This window comes from Zingiber officinale, chromosome 2B, assembly GCF_018446385.1.
Source record: "Zingiber officinale cultivar Zhangliang chromosome 2B, Zo_v1.1, whole genome shotgun sequence".
NCBI classification, from domain to species: Eukaryota; Viridiplantae; Streptophyta; class Magnoliopsida; order Zingiberales; family Zingiberaceae; genus Zingiber; species Zingiber officinale.
Window position 1 is genome coordinate 20,473,374 of NC_055989.1, and position 25,669 is coordinate 20,499,042.

The 25,669-nt window shown below is 37.7% G+C and overlaps 1 protein-coding gene across 4 annotated transcripts; it reads left to right on the plus strand.

Annotated features, from left to right (window-relative positions):
• Positions 1-1,121: 1,121 nt before the first annotated feature.
• Positions 1,122-25,226, plus strand: LOC122045463 (BTB/POZ domain-containing protein At1g04390-like). Of its 4 annotated transcripts, none has more exons than XM_042605689.1 (9): positions 1,122-1,264; positions 3,934-5,505; positions 18,642-18,768; positions 20,802-21,318; positions 21,403-21,533; positions 21,626-22,059; positions 22,179-23,330; positions 23,830-23,982; positions 24,533-25,226. In XM_042605689.1, the coding sequence occupies exons 1-9, from the start codon at positions 1,161-1,163 to the stop codon at positions 24,966-24,968; spliced, it is 4,626 nt and encodes a 1,541-aa protein (XP_042461623.1). In that variant the 5' UTR covers positions 1,122-1,160; the 3' UTR covers positions 24,969-25,226. The 4 variants fall into 4 exon arrangements, with proteins under 4 accessions (XP_042461623.1, XP_042461626.1, XP_042461625.1 ...); XM_042605690.1 differs by having other exon boundaries at positions 1,126-3,798; XM_042605692.1 differs by lacking the exon at positions 3,934-5,505.
• The last annotated feature ends 443 nt before the right edge of the window (positions 25,227-25,669 follow it).

Consider the following 25,669-nt stretch of genomic DNA (forward strand, 5'->3'; position numbering starts at 1 on the left):
GTAGCAAGGAAAATGACAATGAGAGAATAATAATCTCTAAGTTTGGTTTTGCCAAGGGAATTAACTAAGATCGATTGTGTTAAGTTTGTTCATTTTCTACTGTTCTTATGATTTATGTAATTTTTTTATTGCCTATTTTAGCTATTATTATTTTAATCTAACTCAACTTAGCAAAAGGTGACTGCGCTCGCTCCAGCGCCTCCACCAATCCGTTCACGCGGAAAAAGTAAATTACGGATGACTAATCACTAGTCTTGAGGAAACTATTTTAATCTAACTTGGGAATTATAAGATCTGTTGTTTATGAGTTTTAATTTATGATATGACAATGAATAATGATAAAATTTGGGTGAGATTTCATATTCATCCTCATTTATTAAATCCATCTTTATATTTATCTTCACATCCATCGAGTATTTAATTTTCATCCCAATATCCGTTGGAGAACTTAATTATTATTATTATTATTCTCTAGTTCAATTAATAATGTGATTATGCTTTGCTAATACATGAAGTTTTTATTCATTTATTTTATTTTTTCACACACTATAAATTACAAAATTTATTATATTATTATATTTTAAAATAAAATTTAAATTGAAAATTATCTATAAATTATTCATGAGTTTTATTTATGAACTTTAATATTCAAATATCGTTAAGCTTGTTTTTTAATATGTAGATAAACTCTTATGGAATTACACATTTGAATTTATACCTAAAATTTTAAATTATTTTAACTTTATTCTATAATTTACATGACATATCTAACTTCCGTAATCATATTCTTCTTAATTGAAAATTATTTGGAATACTTTTATTAAGAAAAATTATTATTATACAAAAATGGCAACTTAATTTATTATTATGATTTGTTTAGTAATTTTTCATGATTCAATTAGTTGTCATAGAGAATGTTTTTAAATTGTTTCTAAAAAATACTTAATTTATTCAAATTTAAAATTTTAATTTAGTTTATATATATTATAATTTAATTATTTGTGCAAGGTTGCCTTTTTACAAAAAGAGAAAATTGGAGTAATTAAAATAAAATAAATATTTTAATTCAAAATAATCTTTATTTTAATTAATTAACTCTTTGTAAATTGCTGTTTAGCCCTTTTCTCTTTTCGCCTCCGGTGGTGAGGGCGGTTGTTGAGATGGGTGGTCCTTCGAAAGGTGGGAAGGGAAAGAAGCCGGAGATCAGCGATCATCTACTTACTGTTCGCCGGCGCCTCCACGATGCGCTCTCCCTCGGCATGAGGTACTTGGTCTTCTAATTTCTTAATCATCCTTTGTTGCTATGCAATTTCCCAATCATGTTCTTTCCTTTGTCTCTGTTTGTGTTCGTGAATCAAGTGATAGTAATCATTTTCCGTTGGTCAACACGCCTTTCCGTGCAAGTAGACTTAATTTTGAAGTCGGATAACCTTGGCGGTTGGTGGTTCTCATAGTATGGGAATTGGTTCTTTGATCAATTTGTTTTTCCCTTTTTTTTTTAATACAAAAAAAGCTTTTTGCCTTATAGGCCATTTTATTTTAGGGCTTACTTGAGTTCCTCATTTATTATTCCTTCGGAAAGAGTATATTTAATCTGAGTGTTAAGGGTTGTCTGTCCTTCGTTATTCTTCCAACCTTTTGCATCTAGAAGTTTCTTCCCCTCAGAATTATTTCTTTTAGAAAATTTCGTACAATTTTCAATGACATATATTCCCTAAAAAACATGGTTGTGAGAAGTCTGTGTTTGCTTTTTTTTTTTAATGGGAAATAAAGATTTTAGCTTGTACTGCAGTGTGAATATCAGCAAGAGTATGGACTAGCTTGAAACTTTGAGGGTAACTTGCTGCATTTATCTAGGTTGGATGAATAATATATGATGGATGACAATGGAACAAGTTAAATTTGTCTCCTTTTAGTTTGGAGCTAAATAATCTCATACAATTGAAACTTTTTGTTAAATGATATGACTTGAAGAATATTATGTACTTTTAGTAGAAAGTGAAGTTATTCCATCTTGTCAAGGCTATTGGGATTGAGGTCCTATGTAGCAACCATGAGGAAATATAGGATTGAATCACAGGTTCACAAGATTCTAGGCTAATTCAGATCCTACTTAAACTCTAGATTGCTGAGGTCTGTTTGGGTTGTAAGATCTTAAGTTCCATATCATCATCTTAACTATCATGGTTGGAATCAACATTATCTAGATACCACAAGTAGGATCTACCCAGAGGAAGGTGCTGTAATCTTTCACTTTGGGTCATCCTTAAATTGACATTGATGTACCTTTAATGCATAAATCACCCGCACCATGAAGCCACACAACAAAATGTTTTTTATGGTATAAGTAATACATCAAATACCTTGTGTGGCAGTGTTACCAAGGATAGAACACAATGTGATCAAAACCAATGAACACAAAAGAAAAGGAACATGAGCGATATAACATGATTAAACATAAGTCTTACCAGAATGCTAGCTTGTTAAAAGTGCAAAGAACCTAGAGAAACCTTCGCCTACTTCTTGTATAAAAGCTGTCAACACTTCCTAGACTCCTCTCTTAATACTGGTTTAAAAAAAAACCCAGCTCATATAACATGTTCCTCTGATATCAATAATTCTCTCTAGAGAAGAAAATCTTTCTGCAAAAGCTCTTTAGTTTCCAATAGCCTCTTAACAGATTTCGATGTGCCATTCAGCTCATGGTGCTGACCTAGATGAAAACTTGTCATACAATGCATTCCTAGGTCACATACAACCTTAAACACACGTATGGGGCTTGGCATAGTTGGCTACCATGTCTCACACTCCCTATGCTAGCAGCTAGTTTCTCCAACACTTTAGGCCATTGTTGGTCTAGTACATGCCCTATGCAGAGCCTAGGCTTTGAGTCAGTCTGAATCCCAACAAGATGCCTATGCGAGGTTTTGGAAAATATTTAACATTAATTTTATCCATGTTTTATAATTTATTTATTAACACCATAAAAATTGTTTAACCTACCACATCATATAACAGTATGAAGAGAGATTTGGTAGTTTGTGTTGCTACTCACTTTCTTGGTTAAGATTTACCAAAGGTTTTGTTTTTAGACCTCATCTAGCTTTATCCAAGTGTGACTTCATGTTGTTTTGAACCAATGCACCATAGCATTTCCAGCTATGTAGCACGGACACCCCTCCCAAAAAAATTTTTGGTGTGTCGGACACGGACACGACATGCAAATACGTGTGTCGGACACGGCAAAAACCGTGTCGTTGACTTTTTCCAAGTTTGACCAGCCAGACACGGCTAGGACACGGCCAAGACACGTTTTCGGACACGTTTGGACACAATTGTAACAAAATTAAAAATTTCGAGGGTAAAAATGAAAAATAATAAAATTATGAGGGCTACTTATTAAAATCACAAAAAAACCCTAAACTACTCTTCCCACGCCCCCGATTCCTTTTCTGTTTTCTCCATCGCGACAACTTCTTCGCTGCGTCGCCTGTTGCTGCTCGAAGAAAGTTCGCCACAGCTCCACTGCTCGCAGAACCCAGCAGCAGTTCGTAGCTGCTCGCAGAAGCCCAGCGGCCAGCGTCGCCTCTCTGCTCAAGCCAGCATCGCCTCTCTGCTCAAGCCAGCGTCGCCGCCGCTGCTTGCAAAAGCCAGGCGTCGCGTCGCGTCGCGTCGTCGCCTGCCCAACAGCAGCCCTCACAGAAGCCAGCAGCAGCCCTGCGCTGCTCACCGTCTCCCGCCGCTGCTCGCAACAGCTCTCCCGTCGCTGCCCTCTTTCTGCCCAGTGCCCTCTTTCTGGTAAAGTGTTTGTTTTTTCTTTTGAGTTCACAAATTTGTTTTTGCTTTTGGTACGATTTCTGGTAAGTTTAACAATAGTCTTCCCATCCCCTGCGTTGCTTCTTATTTCTTAGTTCAGTTAGTTGTTATTTTCAGTTTACTTGCCATGGAAAGTTTTCAAAATGAGAGTGGCAGTGCACATGAGGATGTTGATGATTATTCTCCTTTGTGGAGATTTGTAACCAAGGTGGAAAAGGCAGTTGGAGGAGGAAATGTTACTTGGTCATGCAATATATGTAATAAAGTGTGCAAAGGATCATATTCAAGGGTGAAAGCACACCTGTTAAAACAAAAAGGTGCTGGAATTGCAGGTTGTACGGCTGTTACAATGGATCAAATGAAGCGTATGCAACAACTTATTGATGATGCAGAATTGAGAAAGAAGAATTCTAAACAAAAAGAAGTTCCGCTGCCTTCGTCATCTACATCATCAAATATGGCTTCAAAATCCTCATTTTGTACTAGTGGTATTTTGCAAAATGATGATCCAACAAAGAAGAGGAAAGGACCACTTGGCCCGCTTGAAAAATCCTTTAACTTGAATGCCAGAGATGAGCTCCACTCTGAAATTGCAAGGTTATTTTACACCGGGGGATTATCTTTCAATATTGCTAGGAATCCTCATTATGTTCGTGCTTTCAGTTTGGCTACTCAACGAACAATTCCAGGTTATCTTCCACCTGGATACAATTTATTGAGAACTTCACTTCTTCAAAAAGAAAAAGCTCATATTGGAAAGCTTTTAGAGCCAACAAAAGCTGCTTGGAAACAAAAGGGAGTTAGTATTTGTAGTGATGGGTGGTCGGATGTGCAAAGAAGACCGTTAATTAATATCATGGCTGTCTGCGAAAGTGGTCCTATGTTTTTGAAGGCGATAAATTGTGAAGGTGAGTACAAGGATAAAGCTTTCATCTCTAAGTTGCTCATTAATACCATAAATGAAGTGGGACATCAGAATGTTGTCCAAGTGGTCACCGATAATGCTCCTGTTTGCAAAGCTGCTGGGCTACTCGTTGAGGCAAAGTACCCACACATATTTTGGACTCCTTGCGTTGTGCACACATTGAATCTTGCTTTGAAGAATATTTGTGCATCGACTGACTCTCTACAAAACAAAGAAGCCTTTGATGAATGCAAGTGGATAGCAGAAGTAGCAAATGATGCTTCAATGATCAAGAATTTTATCATGAATCACAATATGAGATTATCCATGTTCAACGATAACTCAAACTTGAAGATGCTATCACTTGCGGATACTCGATTTGCTTCTACGATCATTATGCTTAAAAGGTTCAGACAAATCAAGAAATGTCTTGAAAACATGGTGATTAGTGAAAGATGGGATTTGTACAAGGAGGATGATGTAGTGAAGGCCAGAGTAGTGAAGTACAAGATATTGGATGATCAATTTTGGGAACAAATTGATTATATACTTGCTTTCACAAGTCCAATTTATGAGATGCTAAGGAAAGCAGACACTGATCAGCCTTGTCTTCATTTAGTTTATGAGTGGTGGGATGAAATGATAGAAAAAATGAGAGTTGCTATCTCAAAGGGGCCTCATAGTGGAGATTCAAAGTTTTATGATGTTGTTCATAATATTCTAGTGGAGCGATGGAATAAAAGCAATACACCTCTTCATTGTTTGGCGCATTCTTTGAATCCAAGGTAAATCTCTAAAATTTTAACTTTCTAAGTTTTAGCAAATTAGAAATATTAGTTTATGAATGATGTTAAACTATCAATCTTTTTATGTAGGTATTATAGCCATGAGTGGCTCCAAGAATCTCCCAATCGTCTTCCTCCTCATAGGGACATCGAAGTTTCAAGGGAAAGGAAAAGTGCATTGAAAGATACTACTCCAATTCATCCGAACGAAGAAGTGTTAATGAGGAGTTTGCCTCTTTTTCAGCTGCCATTGATGATTTTTCTGATAATGATTCAATGCGTGATCGAGGTTTGATGTCTCCAACTAAGTGGTGGGTTATCCATGGTGCTTCTACACCAACTCTTCAAAGTTTAGCTTTAAAGCTACTTGGGCACCCATCTTCTTCTTCTTGTTGTGAGAGAAATTGGAGCACCTACAATTTCATACACTCATTGAAGAGGAACAAGATAACACCACAAAGAGCGGAAGATTTGGTATATGTTCACTATAACCTTCGTCTTTTATCTAGGAGGAGTCCACATTATAATGAAGGAGAAAGTAAGATGTGGGATGTTGGAGCAGATGGGTTTGATTCCATGGACATGGAGGGTGCTGCTATCCTTGAAATTGCCAATTTGTCTCTTGATGAACCTGAATTGGAGTCGGTCTTATTTACTGACAAAGGCGGTGTTGGCGATGAGACCGATATGGATGTTTGATTTTTTTTACAGTTTTACTTGTTTATTTAAGATGTATTTGGTGTGTTGCATTTTGTTATGTTTACTTTTTGTTTGTAATGGATATTATGGTTGATCTAATATGAACATGGTTTTCTATTATAGGATTTTTAATTTTTAATACGATATATATATATATATATATAATATTTTTTATTTTTTAATAATCGCCGTATCCTAGCCGTATCGTGTCCTATATTTTTAAAATTTTTCGTATCCCCGTATCCGTGTCGTATCCAATACGATACCCGTATCCGTATCCGTGCAACACTGATTTCCAGTAAGGAATCTCTTTCCTTCTCATTTTGTCAATTTTATTATAGGTAACACTCCATTAATAATGAACGATATTAATTTTCTTCATACATATTCCTCAAAATATCAAGCCAAGCTGACTAGTTAACTAATTTAGTTTAGCCAATTTAAGATTAAATTAATATACAATTGAGTAGGCATGTGTTTGCACTTTACACTAAAACAATGCTTATGGGTAGATCACTTTTTTAAACTATGGCATTTGTTGCTTTATAAGAGTATCTACATCAGTTACCCTATCCAAAGATTTTACCTTAAATTTTAGATAGGATAGCTAACAAATCTTTGCATCAGCTACCCTATCCATTCTTTAAATTTTGCATTTATGAATAGTGCTTTTCTAAATTTAGGGAAGTGATTTCATTCCCTAAATATTATAGAGGAGAGAGAAAAAAAAAAGGAAAACTGATATATGGTGTAGTGAAAAGTGGATATCCAAATTTAATAAAATAATTTTTTTACCCTAAATTATGCATTTTGGATAAGGAAGTTAATGTGGATGCTCTAAGACTGATTCCTTGCTAAGACCAGTTAAGTCATGTGACTTTCATAATTCTGGTAAGGCTTTGACTATCTGATACCAAATAATCCTAAACTAATTTGTGTTTTGACTCTATAATTCCCATATCCTGACAAGGACAATCTTGAGTCTTTAATTTGTTTATCTTTGATCTAGTTAATACAATGCTCCAAAAATAATATACTCACTATTAAACTATATATATATTATCACGCCCTAGAGGAGTCCCTGCCAGACGAAAATTCGGCAGCATCTCCCTGTATCAGTGACAATCTAAAGCATATATACATATCCATATAACTATTAGCCCACATGGCTGGAAAATAATGATAACAACCACGCCGTTAATATACTCAGCCCACCCGGCTGGACAAAAATGATAACAAGGCTTACACAACCACTAGATCACAATAGCAACCATCACATATCAAACTCCAAAAACACAGACAAATTCATACAACACCGAAACCACCGAATACTAAATTCAAGAAAAGAGGAAATAAACCCAATGAAAGACCTCAAATATGTCGTGAAGCGGAAATAAAACTGATAAAAAGCCCTTAGATATGATGTGGGATCGGCAGGCAGCATCCTCCAAGCAACTCTATATCAACTACCTGCTATCTGAAATCATAATGGTATAAAACGGGGTAATGAGTATAGGTACTCAGCGGGTATTAAACAGATTAAAGCATGATTTATATAACGATATAGAAATCAAAGTGTACAGTCTCCAAAAGGAAATAAGAAATAGATCATGCTGTCCTAATATGATATAACACAACATCTGTATAAGATCATACCTGACACAATAAATGTACATACCCAATCAGAATCAATAGCATGATATAACGACCAGTAAACTCATCAGGTCAGCAATAGATCTACTTGTAACACCTATGCAATAAATATATATACAATCGTATATACATGTAAAATAAATGACATGTATGAAATATCGCAACCAAATGCAACAATCATAGCTCATACAAATGCAACATCTCACAATCACATGCCACTAATATCTACTAGCATGTATGCAAATAAATCTCCACAGATGCACCGCGCATCATATCCAAAAATGCGCATGCATGTCATATGGTCACCCCCGCCACCTCTCCGGACACCACGACCCCTATATGACCGAGAGGCTTGGGTCTGTGACAACCGTACTAGTCTCCAGTACATGCACCACCATAAAGTGGCCGAGACGGACGGTTCGCTAAGTAGTTATCTAACTACATAGCTAAGGGTCCTGCCTACTCACATCTCTAGCCCCCGACTACTGTGCTCTCAAAATCCACTACTCCAGAGTGGTCAAAGCTAATAGAGTATAAACACTGAGCGGCTGAGTGAGTGCGACAGGACTAGCTCCACTCCTAACTACCACTCTCCAACAGTGGCTGAATGGGCAACTATAAATGACTGATGACTCTTTCCCACCACAAGGGAGATAATAGTCATCAGCATGTAATGAATGATGAGCATGAAAACGTCTCCGATACCCAAACCAAAGGTATATGCATACATTCAATGCAAATGGACAATCAACTATGTGATTCCCACAACATATACCAATCATGTATATACTCAACAAAAATATGCATATACAGCATGCTAACTGAATACACCAGACATCCCTATGATACAAACTCTACATGTGTATTTGCTACAGAGTTCAAATAACAAGAGTAGAGACTATATCGAATTAAATTGGATTACATCAAAGATCAAGCAGAAGTGACAAACAGGAAAATAGTAAACTTATAGATTTAAGGTAAAGCAACCTAAACATCCAAATATAGTCATGCTTTAAGTTCAAAGAACTAGATAAGAAGCAAGAAAGAAATACCTCCCTCAATATGTCGACGTGCCACGTGACGTGGGTGGTTCTGTTAGATACGAGACATATTGAAGCGGGTATTTCTTTCTTGCTTCTTATCTAGTTCTTTGAACTTAAAGCATGACTATATTTGGATGTTTAGGTTGTTTTACCTTAAATTTGTAAGTTTGCTATTTTCCTACTTGTCACTTCTGCTTGATCTTTGATGTAATCCAATTTAATTCGATATAGTCTCTACTCTTGTTATTTGAACTCTGTAGCATATACACATGTAGAGTTTGTATCATAGGGATGTCTGGTGTATTCAGTTAGCATGCTGTATATACATATTTTTGTTGAGTATATACATGATTGGTATATGTTGTGGGAGTCACAGTTGATTGTTCATTTGCATTGTGTGTATGCATATACCTTTGGTTTGGGTATCGGAGACGTTTTGGTTGTTGCATGAGTGATGATAGTGTCTATATGGTGATTATTCACATCATGCTCATCATTCATTGCATGCTGATGGCTATTATCTCCCTTGTGGTGGGAAAGAGTCATAAGTCATTTATAGCTGCCTATTCGGCCACTGTTGGAGAGTGGTAGTTAGGAGTGGAGCTAGTCCTGTCGCACTCACTCAGCCGCTCAATGTTTATACTCTATTAGCTTTATGGTGGTGCATGTACTGGAGACTAGTACGGTTGTCACACCCAAGCCTCTCGGCCATATAGGGGTCGTGGTGTCCGGAGAGATGGCAGGGGTGACCATATGACATGCATGCGCATTTTTGCATATGATGCGCGGTGCATCTGTGGAGATTTATTTGCATACATGCTAGTAGATATTAGTGGCATGTGATTGTGAGATGTTGCATTTGTATGAGCTATGATTGTTGCATTTGGTTGCGATATTTCATACATGTCATTTATTTTACATGTATATACGGTCGTATATATATTTATTGCACAAGTGTTACGAGTAGATCTATTGCTGGCCCGGTGAGTTTACTGGTCGTATCATGATATTGATTCTGATTGGGTATGTACATTTATTGTGTCAGGTATGATCTTATACAGATATGGTTACTTGTAGCATATTAGGATAGCATGATCTATTTCTTATTTCCTTTTGGAGACTGTACACTTTGATTTCTATATCGTTATATAAACCATGCTTTAATTTGTCTAATACCCGTAGAGTATCTATACTCATTACCCCGTTTATACCATTATGATTTCAGATGGCAGGTAGCTGATATGGTGTTACTTGGAGTATGCTGTCTGCCGGTCCCACATCATATCTGAGGACTTTTATCGGTTTTATTTCCGCTTCACGACATATCTGAGGTCTTTCATTAGTTTTATTTCCGTTTTTCTTGCATTTAGTATTTGGTGGTTTCGGTGTTGTATGAATTTGTCTGTGTTTTTGGAGTTTGATATGTGATGGTTGCTATTGTGATCTGATGGTTGTGTAAGTCTTGTTATCATTTTTGTCCAGCCGGGTAGGTTGAGTATATTAACTGCGTGATTGTTATCATTTTTGTTCCAGCTGTGTGGGCTGATGGTTATATGGATATGTATGTATGCTTTAGATTGTCACTGATACAGGGGAGATGTTGCCGGATTTTCGTCTGGCAGGGATTTATCTGGGGCGTGACAATTTATTTGGTATCAGAGCCAAGTTTTTACAAGGTTTACGGGGTTTTATGAGGTTTACGAGTTTTATTTTTCTGTGATTTGGAATTTCGTATTTTATATTCTCGTTGTGATTTTCCAGATTGTGGGACTAGGCAGCGGCAGGATATCTCCAAGCTATAGGATGTAAGTTATTTCACTATTGTATTACACTCTTGTAGTCTTATATTGTCGTTGGTATCAGGTATGAAGCGTGGAGAGACAACCCCTAGTTACCGACGTGGTATGGGGAGACCACGAAAATAACCTATCGAGTCAGCGAGACCTGAGTAGGTTGATCAAGAGGTGGATTCTTCTAAGGATCCTACAAATATTGAGATTGGTAGCTGTGGTCAGACCCATCAGACTCCCATGAGAGATCAGGGTATTCAGTCTCAGGAGATTCCTCCTATATTACCATAAGAACTCCCTGCTCCTGTCGCTACTCCTTGGGTGAGAGATAAAGCTCGTATTCCGCTATTGACTCGATCGGTAAAGGATCGTTTTACTTTGTTCCATAGAGTTCCTGACCCTAGTATTGCTCGTTCTTGGTTAGGAAATATGGAGGACACTTTTGAGTATATGTCATGCACCGAGGAAGAAAAGGCCGAATTAGCTGTGTATCACTTGCGAGACCAGGCGGTTACTTGGTGGAAGATGCAGAAAGCGCTTTTTGGGGATCAGAGTATCACCTGGACATTATTCAGAGCAGCATTTGTGAGACAGTATTTTCCGACTCCTTTTCGTATGGCCCGTCGACAGGAGTTCTTAAATCCTAAGCAAGGTGATCGATCAGTGATGGAGTACGATGCAGAATTTAACCGGTTAGTGGAGTATTGTCCTCATCTTGTTGCTCAGGACAGCGATCGGTTAGATCAGTTCACCCAGGGCCTTGCAGCTTATATCCGTGTTAGGATATCAGGTTTTATTTCTAGCACTTATCGGGAGGCATTAGATCGAGCTTTGGTTATTGAGATGACACATCAGCAGGTTTCCCAAGAACGGGAAAAAGATAAACAAAAGGCTCAGGTACAACTTCAAATCAGAAGCAACAAAACCATGACAAGAAAAGGCAAAATAAATGGCATGGATCCCAGGCTACTTCGGGGGAGTCTTATCGGGTACCGAAGACAAGACGATCATCAGCTGATTCTTCTGAGCCCCCTCAGAAAGTTTTTTCTATTGGACTTAGATGTTATAGGAGTGGTGTTGATGGTCACACTAAACCAAATTGCCCATTGGGCCAAGATGTATGTTATTACTGTAAGCTTCCGGGTCATATGAGTCGTGATTGCACATTGAAGGCACAGATGGAGACGGCCAAGAGTACTGCACAGGGAAGTCGTACTACTCAGACTCGACAGTCGAAAGGATCACAGAGGACACAGAGTGCTTTACATCAGCAGCGTATACCACCTCCTTAGGCACAGGTATATCACATCCAGAGTCAGGAGCACTCGGCAGTACCAGTTGCTATGCAGTAGTATTCCACCGCTGTTTCTTCGCATCAGATATATCCGGCACAGCAGAATTTTACGGCGCCACCTACTTCTTGTCCGGTGATCCAGCCTCAGCAGTTTGTTACCGCTTCACAGTTTCAGACCAGTACTGGAGTACCGCCATCGTGCCCGGAGGTAGGACGAGTTTATGCTATTACACGTGAGGAGGCACAGTGGGCCGAGGATCGGTCTTTCGGGGTATGATTATTGTTTATTCATTTCCTGCTGAATTATTGATAGATACTGGTAGTTCTCATTCTTTCATTTCTCGAGTATTTCTGGGTAGGATTTGTAGATTGTCGGTTCGTCGTATGTATGGATTAGCGGTATCTTTACTCGGGAGAGATACTAAATATCAGTCAGGAGATTAAAGAATGTCCATTGAAATTCGAGAGTCAGACACTTATGGTGGACTTATAGGTTTTGGATATGTTGGAATTTGACATTATTTTGGGTCTGGATTGGTTGGCTAAGTATGATGCCACCGCCGACTGCAGCGCGAGAGTAGTTACATTTAGACCTTTGGGTCAACCATCTTGGGTATTTATGGGTACTAAGGATGATGGGATTTCTATTATCTCAGCACTGCAAGCTCGAAGATTATTGTTCCAAGGTTGTCAGGGGTATTTGTTATCTATGATTAAGGTTGATCAGGATCATACTTCACAGCCTTCGGACATTCCGATAGTTCGAGAATACCCTGATGTATTTTCAGATGAATTACCTGGCTTGCCCCCAAAAAGGTAAGTGGAGTTCACGATTGAGTTGATTCCGGGGACATCATCGATATCAAAGGCTCCGTATCGTATGACACTTAAAGAATTAGAGGAGCTGAAGGTGCAGTTACAAGAGCTGCTGGATAGAGGGTTATCCGTCCCAGTGTTTCTCCATGGGGAGCCCCAGTACTCTTTGTGAAGAAGAAGGATGGATCGATGAGTTTATGTATTGACTATTGACAGTTGAATGCAGTAACTATTAAGAACAAATATCCCCTACCGTGTATAGAGGATCTATTTGACCAGCTCAAGGATACTTGTGTATATTCAAAAATTGATTTACGGTCTGGCTATCATCAGCTCAATGTGAGAGATTCAGATATACAGAAGACAACATTTCGTACTCGATATGGTCATTATGAGTTTTTGGTAATGTCATTTGGGCTTACCAATGCTCCAACGGCTTTCATAGATCTGATGAATAGATATTTCTCGAGTTTCTGGATCAGTTTGTCATTGTATTCATCGATGATATTTTGATATATTCTTGATCCGAAGAGAAACATGGACAACATCTTCGTATAGTTTTGGAGACGCTTCGGCGAGAACATCTCTATGCGAAGTTCAGCAAATGTGCGTTTTGGTTATCTTCTGTGGGTTTTCTAGGACACATTGTTTCCAGTAGTGGCATATCCGTGGTCCCACAAAAGATAGAGGCGATTACCAGCTGGGAGCAGTTAAGGTTTGTACAGGAGATTCGTAGCTTCCTCGGTCTATCTGGTTATTACCGGATGTTTGTTGAGGGTTTCTCTAGTAGAGGCCTTTGACTCGGTTGCCCAGAAAAGGGGCGAAGTTTGCTTGGACAGAGTCATGTGCTCGCCGTGTCCTCGGCAGCCCCACAACAAAATCCATCGTGATATGCTCCATTTCCATTCCGGTATCTGTATCTTCTGGAGCAATCCGACTGACCTCTGATGTTCAACCTTCACTTGCTGACATACAAGACATCGTGCAACGAAATTTGCAATGTCTTTCTTTATGCCAGTCCACCAATATGAACGTATCAGATCCCTATACATGTGAATACCACCTGGATGAATCCCAAATCTGGACCGGTGTGCCTCTTGAAGTGAGTCTTCCTTCAAGGAAGATGATTCAGGGACACACAATCTTCCCTGGAAATACAAAATTCCATTTCTATCACAAGAAAACCCTGTCTGCTGTTCTAGGATAATTCTGCTATATAAAAATTGTAGATGCTGATCAGTAGCCCGAGCTTCTTTAATCCGCTCGACAATAGGTGACTGGGCAACCATAGCTACCAGAATACCCCGCTCAGTCTGACTCTGCTCTACTAATCCCAACTCAGAAAACTTCTGTACTAGTTTTGTAACTAACACTCGGTGACTAGCCATAACTCATCGGGATTTCCTACTCAAAGCATTAGCTACCACATTGGCCTTCCCTAGGTGATAATTGATTGTACAATCATAGTCCTTCAAGAATTCCATCCATCTCCTCTGTCTTAAGTTCAATTCTTTCTGAGTAGATAAATACTTAAGACTCTTATGATCTATGAATATCTCGAAGGTAATCCCGTATAGATGATGTCTCCAGATTTTCAGTGCAAATATAATAGCTGCTAACTCCAAATCATGCACTGGGCAATTCTTCTCATACTCCTTCAACTGACGAGAGACATATGAAATGACTCCACTGCACCTAACCCCTATAATGATGCATCTGTAAAAAGTACAACGTCATCATCCCCAGAAGGAAGTACTAATATAGATGCGGTAATGAGTCTTCGCTTGAGTTCCTGAAAACTCGTCTCGCAAGACTCTGTCCAAGCAAACTTCACCCCTTTTCTGGCCAGCCGAGTCAAAGACAGAGCTATGCTAGAGAAACCCTCAACAAACCTCCGGTAATAACTAGCTAGATCGAGGAAGCTACGAATCTCCTATACAGACTTTGGCTGCTCTCAGCTGGTAATCGCCTCTATCTTTTGTGGGTCCACAGATATGCCACTACTGGAAACAATGTGTCTCTGAAAATCCACAAAAGATAACCAAAACACACATTTGCTGAACTTCGCATAGAGATATTCTCGCCGAAGCGTCTCCAAAACTATACGAAGATGTTGTCCATGTTTCTCTTCGGATCGAGAATATATCAAAATATCATCGATGAATACAATGACAAACTGATCCAGAAACTCGAGAAATATCCTATTCATCAGATCTATGAAAGCCGCTGGAGCATTGGTAAGCCCAAATGACAATACAAAAAACTCATAATGACCATATCGAGTACGAAATGTTGTCTTCTGTATATTTGAATCTCTCACATTGAGCTGATGATAGCCAGACCGTAAATCGATTTTTGAATATACACAAGTATCCTTGAGCTGGTCAAATAGATCCTCTATACACGGTAGGGGATATTTGTTCTTAATAGTTACTGCATTCAACTGCCAATAGTCAATACATAAACTCATCGATCCATCCTTCTTCTTCACAAAGAGTACTGGGGCTCCCCATGGAGAAACACTGGGACGGATAACCCTCTATTCAGCAGCTCTTGTAACTGTACCTTCAGCTCCTCTAATTCTTTAAGTGTCATACGATACGGAGCCTTTGATACCGGTGATGTCCCCGGAATCAACTCAATCGTGAACTCCACTTGCCTTTTTGGGGGCAAGCCAGGTAATTCATCTGGAAATACATCAGGGTATTCTCGAACTATCGGAATATCCGAAGGCTGTGAAGTATGATCCTGATCAACCTTAATCATAGAAACAAATACCCCCGACAACCTTGGAACAATAATCTTCGAGCTTGCAATGCTGAGATAATAGAAATCCCATCATCCTTGGTACCCAAGATGGTTGACCTAGAGGTCTAAATGTAACTACTCTCGCGCTGCAGTCGACGGTGGAATAATACTTAGCCAACCAATCCATATCCAAAATAATGTCAAATTCCAGCATATCCAAAACCTATAAGTCCACCATAAGTGTCTGACTCTCGAATTTCAATGGACATTCTTTAATCTCTTGACTGATATTTAGTATCTCTCCCGAGTAAAGATACCGCTAATCCATGCATCCGACAAACCAACAATCTACAAATCCTACCCAGAAATACTCGAGAAATGAAAGAATGAGAACTACCAGTATCTATCAATAATTCAGCAGGAAATGAATAAACAATAATCATACCCCGAAAGACCGATCCCTCAGCCCGCTGTGCCTCCTCACGTGTAACAGCATAAACTCGTCCTACTTCCGGGCACGATGGCGGTACTCCAGTACTGGTCTGAAACTGTGAAGCGGTAACAAACTGCTGAGGCTGGATCACCGGACAAGAACTAGGTGGCGCCGTAAAATTCTGCTGTTCCGGATATATCTGATACGAAGAAACAGCGATGGAATACTGCATAGCAACTGGTACGATCGAGTGCTCCTGACTCTGGATGTGATATACCTGTGCTTGAGGAGGTGATATACGTTGCTGATGTGAAGCACTCTATGTCCTCTGTTATCCTTTCGACTGTCGAGTCTGAGTAGTACGACTTCTCTGTGCAGTACTCTTGGCCGCCTCCATCTGTGCCTTCAGTGTGCAATCATAACTCATATGACCCAGAAGCTTACAAAAATAGCATACATCTTGGCCCAATGGACAATTTGATTTAGTGTGACCATCAACACCACACCTATAACATCTAAGTCCAGTAGAAAGATCTTTCTGAGGGGGCCCAGAAGAACCAGCTGATGATCGTCTTGTCTTTGGTACCCAATAAGACTCCCCCGAAGTAGCCTGGGATCCATGCCATTTATTTTGCCTTTTCTTGCCATGGTTTTGTTGCTTCTGATTTGAAGTTGTACCTGAGCCTTTTGTTTATCTTTTTCCCGTTCCTGGGAAACTGCTGCTGTGTCATCTCAATAACCAAAGCTCGATCTAATGCCTCCCGGTAAGTGCTAGGAGTAAAACTTGATATCCTGACACGGATATAAGCTGCAAGGCTCTGGGTGAACTGATTTAACCGATCGCTATCCTGAGCAACAAGATGAGGACCATACTCCGCTAATCGGTTAAATTCTGCATCGTACTCCATCACTGATCGATCACCCTGCTTAAGATTTAAGAACTCCTATCGACGGGCCATACGAAAAGGAGCCGGAAAATACTCTCACAAATGCTCCTTTGAATAATGTCCAGGTGATACTCTGATCCCCAAAAAGCGCTTTCTGCATCTTCCACCAAGTAACCGCCTGGTCTCGCAAGTGATATGCAGCTAATTCGACCTTTTCTTCCTCAGTGCATGATATATACTCAAAAGTGTCCTCCATATTTCCCAACCAAGAACGAGCAACACTAGGGTCGGGAACTCCATGGAACAAAGTAAATTGGTCCTTTACCGACCGAGCCAATAGCGGAATACGAGCTCTATCTCTCACCCAAGGAATAGCGGCAGGAGCAGGGACTACTGATGGTAATATAGGAGGAATCTCTTGAGACTGAATACCCTAATCTCTCATGGGAGTCTGATGGGTCTGACCACGACTACCAATCTCAATATTCGTAGGATCCTTAGAAGAATCCACCTCCTGATCAACCTGCTTAGGTCCCGCTGACTCGATAGGTTGTTTTCGTGGTCGCCTCGGACCACGTCGGTAAGTAGGGGCTGTCTCTCCACACTTCATACCTGATACCAACGACAATATAAGACTACAAGAGTGTAATACAATAATGAAGTAATTTACATCCTATAGCTTGGAGAGATTCTGCCGTTGCCTGGTCCCACAATCTGGAAAATCACAACGAGAACATAAAATACGAAATTCCAAATCACAGAAAAATAGACCTCGTAAAACTCCGCAAACCTTGTAAAAACTTGGTTATGATACCAAATAAATTGTCACGGCCCATAGGAATCTCTGCCATACGAAAATTCGACAGCATCTCCCCTGTATCAATGACAATATAAAGCATACATACAATTCCTATCTCCTGACAAGGACAATCTTGAGTCTTTAATTTGTTTATCTTTGATCTAGTTAATACAGTGCTCCAAAAATAATATACTCACTATTAAACTATATATATATAATGGAAAATACTTGTTCTCTTTGCCATAGAGCTCAATTGAGAAACAAAAACATTCAGAATCTTTTTCCATTGGAATGCTCAATAGGATTGTAGTGATCACAGATGGTAGCTTATCATTGCATGGTAACACATTAGTACATTACATTGTTCTATGTGAAGGATATGTTTGTGTGTGTGAGAGAAGATTTCATTCATTTATCCGCTTCATATGTCAGCACAACGCTGCATCTTAGCATTATATTGGAATTTTGATAAGGCCTTTTTGTGCCACATGTCACAACCTTCTGAGTTCAGTTATGCTTGAAAGGGATTAGTTATTTGTTTATTGTATTTCTATTTAAAATGATTCAAAATATGAGGCAGATCTCCTCTTTGTTTGTGTTGATGATTTATACACTGGTATCCTGAAAACTGATTCATGAACAACAATATATTGCTATTTGTTTTCATGAATCTTTGTTAAACTATTTCCTATTCGTATAGAGCAAACTCGATTCCTTGTTTTTTTTTCCTTCAGGTTTTATATCCTGGATTGGAAGCAAATAAAAAAAGATTTGAAAACTTGTGGCTGAATGAATTTGCTAGACTTTTTATTATATATGCGAACATGTGATCTCATATTGTATGCATGTTATACTTTTTTTTACTAATACCAATTGTACAGTGTTGTTATTTTATCTCTCACTTCCTGAGATATAGTGGTCTATTGAAATCTGTTTCTAATGTTATGGAGTTTTTATTTGCTTTGTCGTGTCAGAGTTTCTGACAGAAAAGTCTTGAGATGGCAATCCAAGGATGCTGACACACAGACACATGCTCTTAAAACAATGGCTGCATTTCTCGATTGTACATCATATAATTTGTTGCAGCATCCTCTTATACAGGTGTTCACATTCTCTATCTCAGTTGTTAGGTTGTTAGCATTTCTGCTTTAATACTGTTTTCATTTTTAACACAGTTTGTGGTGCTGCACTATTTTATTTTATTGACATCACAATGGTTTGTGACAGTGGGCACACCATCAATAATCTATTTTTGGATTAATTCATTTGAGAGGCACCATCATTTTCAGTTGTTTGCTATATTTAGCCTACAATTTCAGTCATCAATGAATCTAATCATAACTCTTTTTTTTTAAAAAAAAAAAAAAGAGAGCTAGCTATTATAAATTTGTAAAATCTTGATAACATGATAGACAATGGTAACAAGTTAGCAAAATCTATAACTGAAAAAATAAACTCAATTGTTTCCCTGTTCGTTCCTAATAGCAATTTCCTATGAAACGAAATTGGACGACTACATTCTATAGAATGAGTTAAATTTGAAAATTTTACTATCTTATTTATAAAATTTTGTTGTTAAAGAAGTAAACTCATTATAAACTTTTCTGGTAAATATTCAGGAAACAGAACTAATTGAAATGCAATGTGTCATTGCAATCATGCGATAAGGAAGATAGTGATCACTGGTTAATACATGCAATAGAAACAAACCTAGTAGCAAGGTTTAAATTCTCAATGGAGTGCTGGTTTTGGTCAACTGGACCTAGAATGTTTGATGCAAAGCAACTTATTGTGTCAAGATGGTGCTACTTAACAAATAGTGGGGGTAGTAAGAGTAAGTAAAAGATGATTCCTGTTTGTTAAGGCTTCCTCTGCACCCGCCACCTTCAAAAATCCGGGTTGTGCATGAGTAATTTTTTTGCCTTTTGCTAACCATCATATCATTTACTTGGTGCTCCACTCCCTACCAGGATCATTCTTACACTGCACATGTTTGATCAGAATTTTTTTGTTATTTCTTATCTTGCTTCAACACATGGTTTGTTGATTGATTTGCCTACGCAAGCCTAATCTAGGTCTAGACCATGTTTAAACCTAAATTAATGTAATAAGATAAAAAGTGATTATTATAAAATGTGGAAATGTTAAAAAGGGGAATGGATATCAAAAAGGGTATTAATATTGTAAAAAAGTGGTTGTACCACAATAGTAAAAAATAATAAATCTGAATCATTATTTTTCACAATCTTCAGCGTAAATTTTTCTCTTTCCTCTCCTCTTGAGTTGAGATTCCCTAAACTTCGTTTTCCACCTCCAGCTTCCTCTTTCATTTGCCAAGGTTTCTAATGACAACTGGTATTGGTCGGTATGTCGTTTCGGTTGCTTATCCATGTCAATACTTTCTTGATATGGAAAAATGTCACTTTGTTGCCTATTTCAACATGGCTAATTATTAGGTTGATTTCAATACGATGCTACCAGAACCAATAGTCCCATTCGATACACAACACTCATTTTATTGTTAGGAATATATTTTCATCTCTTGTTACATTTATGTAATTTGTTGCTCTAAAATTTTAATCCAATTGATTTTATAATTGCCATTGTTATTAAGAAGATATTTTCATTTACTCTGGTTACAGTTTTGAAATTTGTTGCTCTAAAACTTTTATGCAACTTTCTTTATACTTGCCGTAGTTATTAGGAAGATATTTTCATTCCTCTTGTTACATTTTTGTAATTTGATGCTCCAAAGCTTTAATCTAATTGAGTTTATAATTGCCCTGAAATTTATAATTTGAGATAAAGAAGATTATAGTATTAAAATACAATCTTAGATAACTTTGAAGTGTGTTAAAGTGTGTTGAGTATTGACCTGACACATACATCAGAGGTCAAAACTACCTTGGTCGACATTGTAACTTTGATGTTATCCATCACCGAGGATTTGAAGGTTTTGTTTATATTTTATGGCACTTTATCACTGTAACAAATTTTACTAGTTTTCCAATTAAAATCATTTGAGCATGTAAAATGTAGCATTGCTGGGCTAGGATTACTAGTTTTATTTAATTGAAATGTTTTGTCTACTATGTATTCCATTTAATGGTTTGGGTATCTGTCATTAATGGCAGGATCCTATTTTGGATACAGTGGTTGCTTTGGGTGGAATTCTTCAATCTGACAACATGAGAATATTAAATTTGGCAGTAGGTGTGACCCAGAAATTAGTCATTATCTTAGGGAATACCATCCACCAATATCCTATTATTGATATTACTGTTTCTATGTCACACTTGTTGTCATCTTCTCAATTTTCTTTGGCAATCTCGTCTGCGGCTGTATTAAACCGCATAATTACAAGTCTAGGACATACGAGGGGCAAAGTTCTTGAGGAAGTTTGGAATACTTTGGACAAAGCTGATTCAATTGGCAAAGTTGTTTGTGCACTGCAAAATTATGTTGCTGGAACCCAACCGATTGAGTACTTCCTCGCAATGGCATGTCTTCTAGAGTCTATTCTTAGGAAATGGCCTCTATCTAGATATCCAGTTTGGAGCAATACTAAGCTGATGGCTAGTCTTCAACATCACTGTGCAGACTCTGAAACTTCAGTAGTTATTGGTGCTCTCAAATTATTTTCTGCACTAGGTATTCCTAACATGGTAATTTTCCCATGTCTTTGTGTTTCTAGATAATTGTTTACTGCAGATGCACTGATTTTTCTTTTTCCAGCTCTCTGTGGGCATGGGGCACTGAAGATTCTTGAGATCAAGGAATTTCTTTCTTTACTTGTAGAAAACATGGGAAATTCCCATCCTGTGGGAGTTAGAATTGAGGCCTTAAAGCTATGCCAGTATTTAAGTGTACTCTCCTGTTTCATCTTTGATTTTCTTTTTCTTTTTCGTTTTATTGTTTCAGACTCTTGGATCTGAAGTGTTTTCTTTCTTCTCAACAGAGATCTGAAGATACATGCTATCTACTAACTGACTCATTCTCAGAGCCTCTTGTTCAAGGAATAATTGGTTCAATAAGCGGATGGAAGTCTTCATGTTCTAAAAAAGTTCCAACTAATCAGTTGCCTCTTGTCTTGGAGTCATGTCGTGCTGCCCTATTAACTCGTTGGGCTGGTAAACATCATTCGTTTTTCTGGAAACATGAAATCGACAGGGTACTCCTCGATGTCCTTCTCGGTGATTTCATAGTGATTCAACAAGCCAAAGTGGCATTATCATCTGACGAGCTAGTAGCTATAATATATGATAATAGTGCTGATACAAGACCCTTTGTATGGGACATCCTTGGGAATCTTGCTGTCCACTGTGAAGAAAGCTTTCTTTCGAAAACTAGTGGAGCACTTTGCTATCTTGATTTTCTCATTTCTTGTGCTTGGTAAGTTTTTGAAGATGGATTCCTTTCATCATCAGTGTGCCACCACTTACAGCCACATATTTTAGTTAATTTTTGAAATGCTTAATATTCAGTCATTCATTGCTAGCATTGGTTTGCAGCTCAGTTGCTAGAGTCTTAATGCAGAAGGGATATGGGTCGTTGTCTTCCTATATGAATGAGCTTGAACCTGTATCAAGGGCGGTTATGCTGATGGTCTTTTCACCCTGCAAGTACATTGCCTCTCAGGCAAGATATCATCTTTCAGAAACTTTAAGACCTTTTGGATATGCCTCTTTGGAATACGTATTGGCTTCACTGAAACTAAATGCAGTTGGGGATATCTCTTTAGTTTCTGACAGTCTTCATACTATCACTAACCTCATAAGTTTGGCATGCTATTCAACTTTACCAAAATATCATTTGATTATTGTTAACAGAGATGGTGTAACCTCACTGTCTTCTATCATCAAGATATGCTTAAATAGTAATCTTCGTATTAGCAGGTCAAGCAATGCATTTCATCTGCAAAATCGTTATTATGGCAGAGAATGCTGTTGGAGTAATGTGGAAGATTTGGAAGGTGAAGAAGTTATATTGCTTTATAGCCTTCTGGCACTTTCTCAGCTGATAAGATCTAGCAACATTGCATGTAAGAACCATAAAGTAGCTTTAGGGGAGTTTGGTTCCTGTCATGTGTGTGAGAACTGTAATGCTTATGATTTGATTAGAGGCCTACAGTGCATCTTGAGTCACAGTTTTGGCTCTGCTACTAAATGGTATGCTGCATACATATTGAGCTTCTCTGGTTTCTATGGCTTACCAAGCAAGCTTGGAAAAAGAATGGCAAAAGCAATTGATGAGAATGAATTAGCGGATACTAATTTAAAACTTTCAAGTGGTCAGTCTTTGCTAGTCCATGCTCCTATTATTTTGGCTAGGTGTCTGTTCTTGCTTTCCAAATCTATTTTGAAGAATGCAGAGGATAATGAATGCACAGATCAAACAGGCGAACATCATCATGACAAATTGAGGCATGAGATTCAAATTTCAGATCGCGTAGATAGTGGTTCTCTTCTAAAACTTTTGGAATATGTGTATACAGGATTGATACAAGTGGATGATAACCTCACAAAACATGTGAAAGTGCTTGCGAAATGCTGTAGCTTGGAGTCCCTGTATGACATGCTTAGCCGAAAGCTTCCAAAGTGGGGTGCTCGATTCCCCAGCTACAATTTATCTGAAGCACTTGAAACAACAGGAGATAAGTTTTCGTGAGTATCTTTCCATTGATCATGCCCTTGTCATTGTCATCTACCTTTTCTGTAGTGATAAAAAGGAAACTAAAGGCTCAAACAGAAGAGCCAAGTAGAACTTTAGTAACTTACATATGTATCCTACCGAAAATATTTAGGGTGCATTTAGTTTGTGCGATTTTCATTTTCATTTTCTGAAAAATGCACGTTTTCTAGAAAATAAAAAATGACTTTTTGACATTTTCTATTTTTTCAGAAAATGCTATCTATTTTTTTAGAACACGGACATGGAAAATGCAAACCAAACACCATTTTTCGGAAATGCACGTTTTCTAGAAAATGAAAATAGAAAACGCACAAACCAAACATATCCTTAGTTTTTTTGCCCTTAACACTTGCTGAAGGACTACAAAGAAAAATGCATTTAGTGAGTGCTTTGTGCAGTTGGGTGGGAGTTTGGTTATTTATTCTTTTTTTTTTAGTTTAACAAACTGTTATAATGTACCATGTTTTACAGAGACATTATTCTTGAAGCAAAGCCAACGGAGGGCGTTGCTTGGAATTGTAGCACATGCCAATCTTCAATTCCACATCTGCATACTCACAAAATCATATTGTCAATCTCTTGTGATTATCTACAGGCTCTCTTCCGCTCAGGGATGCACGACAGGTAACTCAATTATACTAGGTTAGAGCTCATTAATTCTTTTGGATTTAAACTAAGCATTGAAATCTTGTGTCAACATCTAAAATTCAGACAGATGGCTCATGAACTAAGTGATTTTCATTTGGCATAGATTCCTCAGTCACTTTGTGTTATATATGCATTGATTTTCCACTTTTCCAAGAATAATATATTTTCTATGAATTTCTATCTGCTTAATTATGACTTACTGGAGTATGTTAACTGAGATGTTTCTGCTTATATATATATATATATATATATTTTCTCTTGTATACGATTTTGGATAACAAAATAAGTTTACATTTCTGTTCAGTTAATCTCTGATATGCTTGTTGTGATTTTTTTTTTTTGTTTGTTTGTAGAGCTATTGCACCCTTATATGCTCATTGTCAACTTTTGTATAATCAAAGAACCTAAAGGTTGCTTGCTGGACAATTTATGTGGATTCTTAACAACTTATTGTACTGTTTTATGCCTCTTGCGTGATTATTCATGTCATACTCTTGAATCTGGCGTGGCTCTTTCATGTATGCAGTTACTCTAAAATTATCAAGGTTCCTGTTGGCTGGAAAGCATTAACCAAATTAGTCCGTTGGTTTTATTCGGGAGACCTGCCGAGTCTTAATCCCGACTGTATCTGGAACCATTTGGACCCAGAGTTGCAGCTCGAGGAGCTGAAGGCATACGTAGAGCTTTGTTCACTTGCTCAATTCTGGTGCTTGGAAGAAGTTGAAGAAGAGAGTTTTAAAGCACTTGTACCATGCATAAGTTCACTCCAAGTGCCATCAATCGAGCTTATTCGTTTTGCTGCGAGCCTCAACCAGCATAAGATCGTCGATGCTGTGGTCACTGGTGTTGCTTCTCTCTATCCCAAGTTGCGAGAAGGTGGTGAACTCGAAGACCTCGAAGAGGAGCTTGTTGATCTGCTACGGCTGCAATATGTTCGGTACTCTCAGCAAAGTAACTCTTAAACGAGCATTTATCAGAACCGAGATGTTTGAATTCTCCAGAAAGGAAGGTGCATGGAACATTTTGCTAGCTAGATCGCTTGTTCATATCCAAAGTAGTCTAAGTTTCTTCTGTTCATCAGTTCATGTATAGTGGGATATAAGTTTTTGTTGTTATTGGAATGATATCAGGACGGATCCTGAAATTAGAATTAGGGGCTTAAACTAGAAGTGCAAATGAACCAAGTTTGTTCGTGAGTTTTTGAATCGGTTTGAAAAATATTTGATTAGTATTCAAAATTATCAAATTTGATATTGATAATTTTTTTAGTTAAATTTGAATCTATGATATTTTGTTTGATGGTTCTCAAGTCGCTTGGGAGCAATCGAATTCTTATTATTTTTATATAGTTTTTATTTAAACATGCTCAAACTAGGGTTTAAATAATTCAAATTTAAGTCATTTTAATAAAGGTTCTAACAATTAAAACTGAATTTAAGCTAGACTTATTTATATTTTTTAACTTCAAATTAAATTTAAATATTACATATATTTTTATAACTTGAATTAAATATTAATATTTTTATATTATTCAGTTATATCCTATTTGTGTTATATATATATATTTCAATAAAAGTGTCAAATCCATGATAAATGTAACGTACTTTAGAAATAATAGTTTGGCTTACCTACAAGGAGAGAACGAAAGTCTTATTCTCTTTTT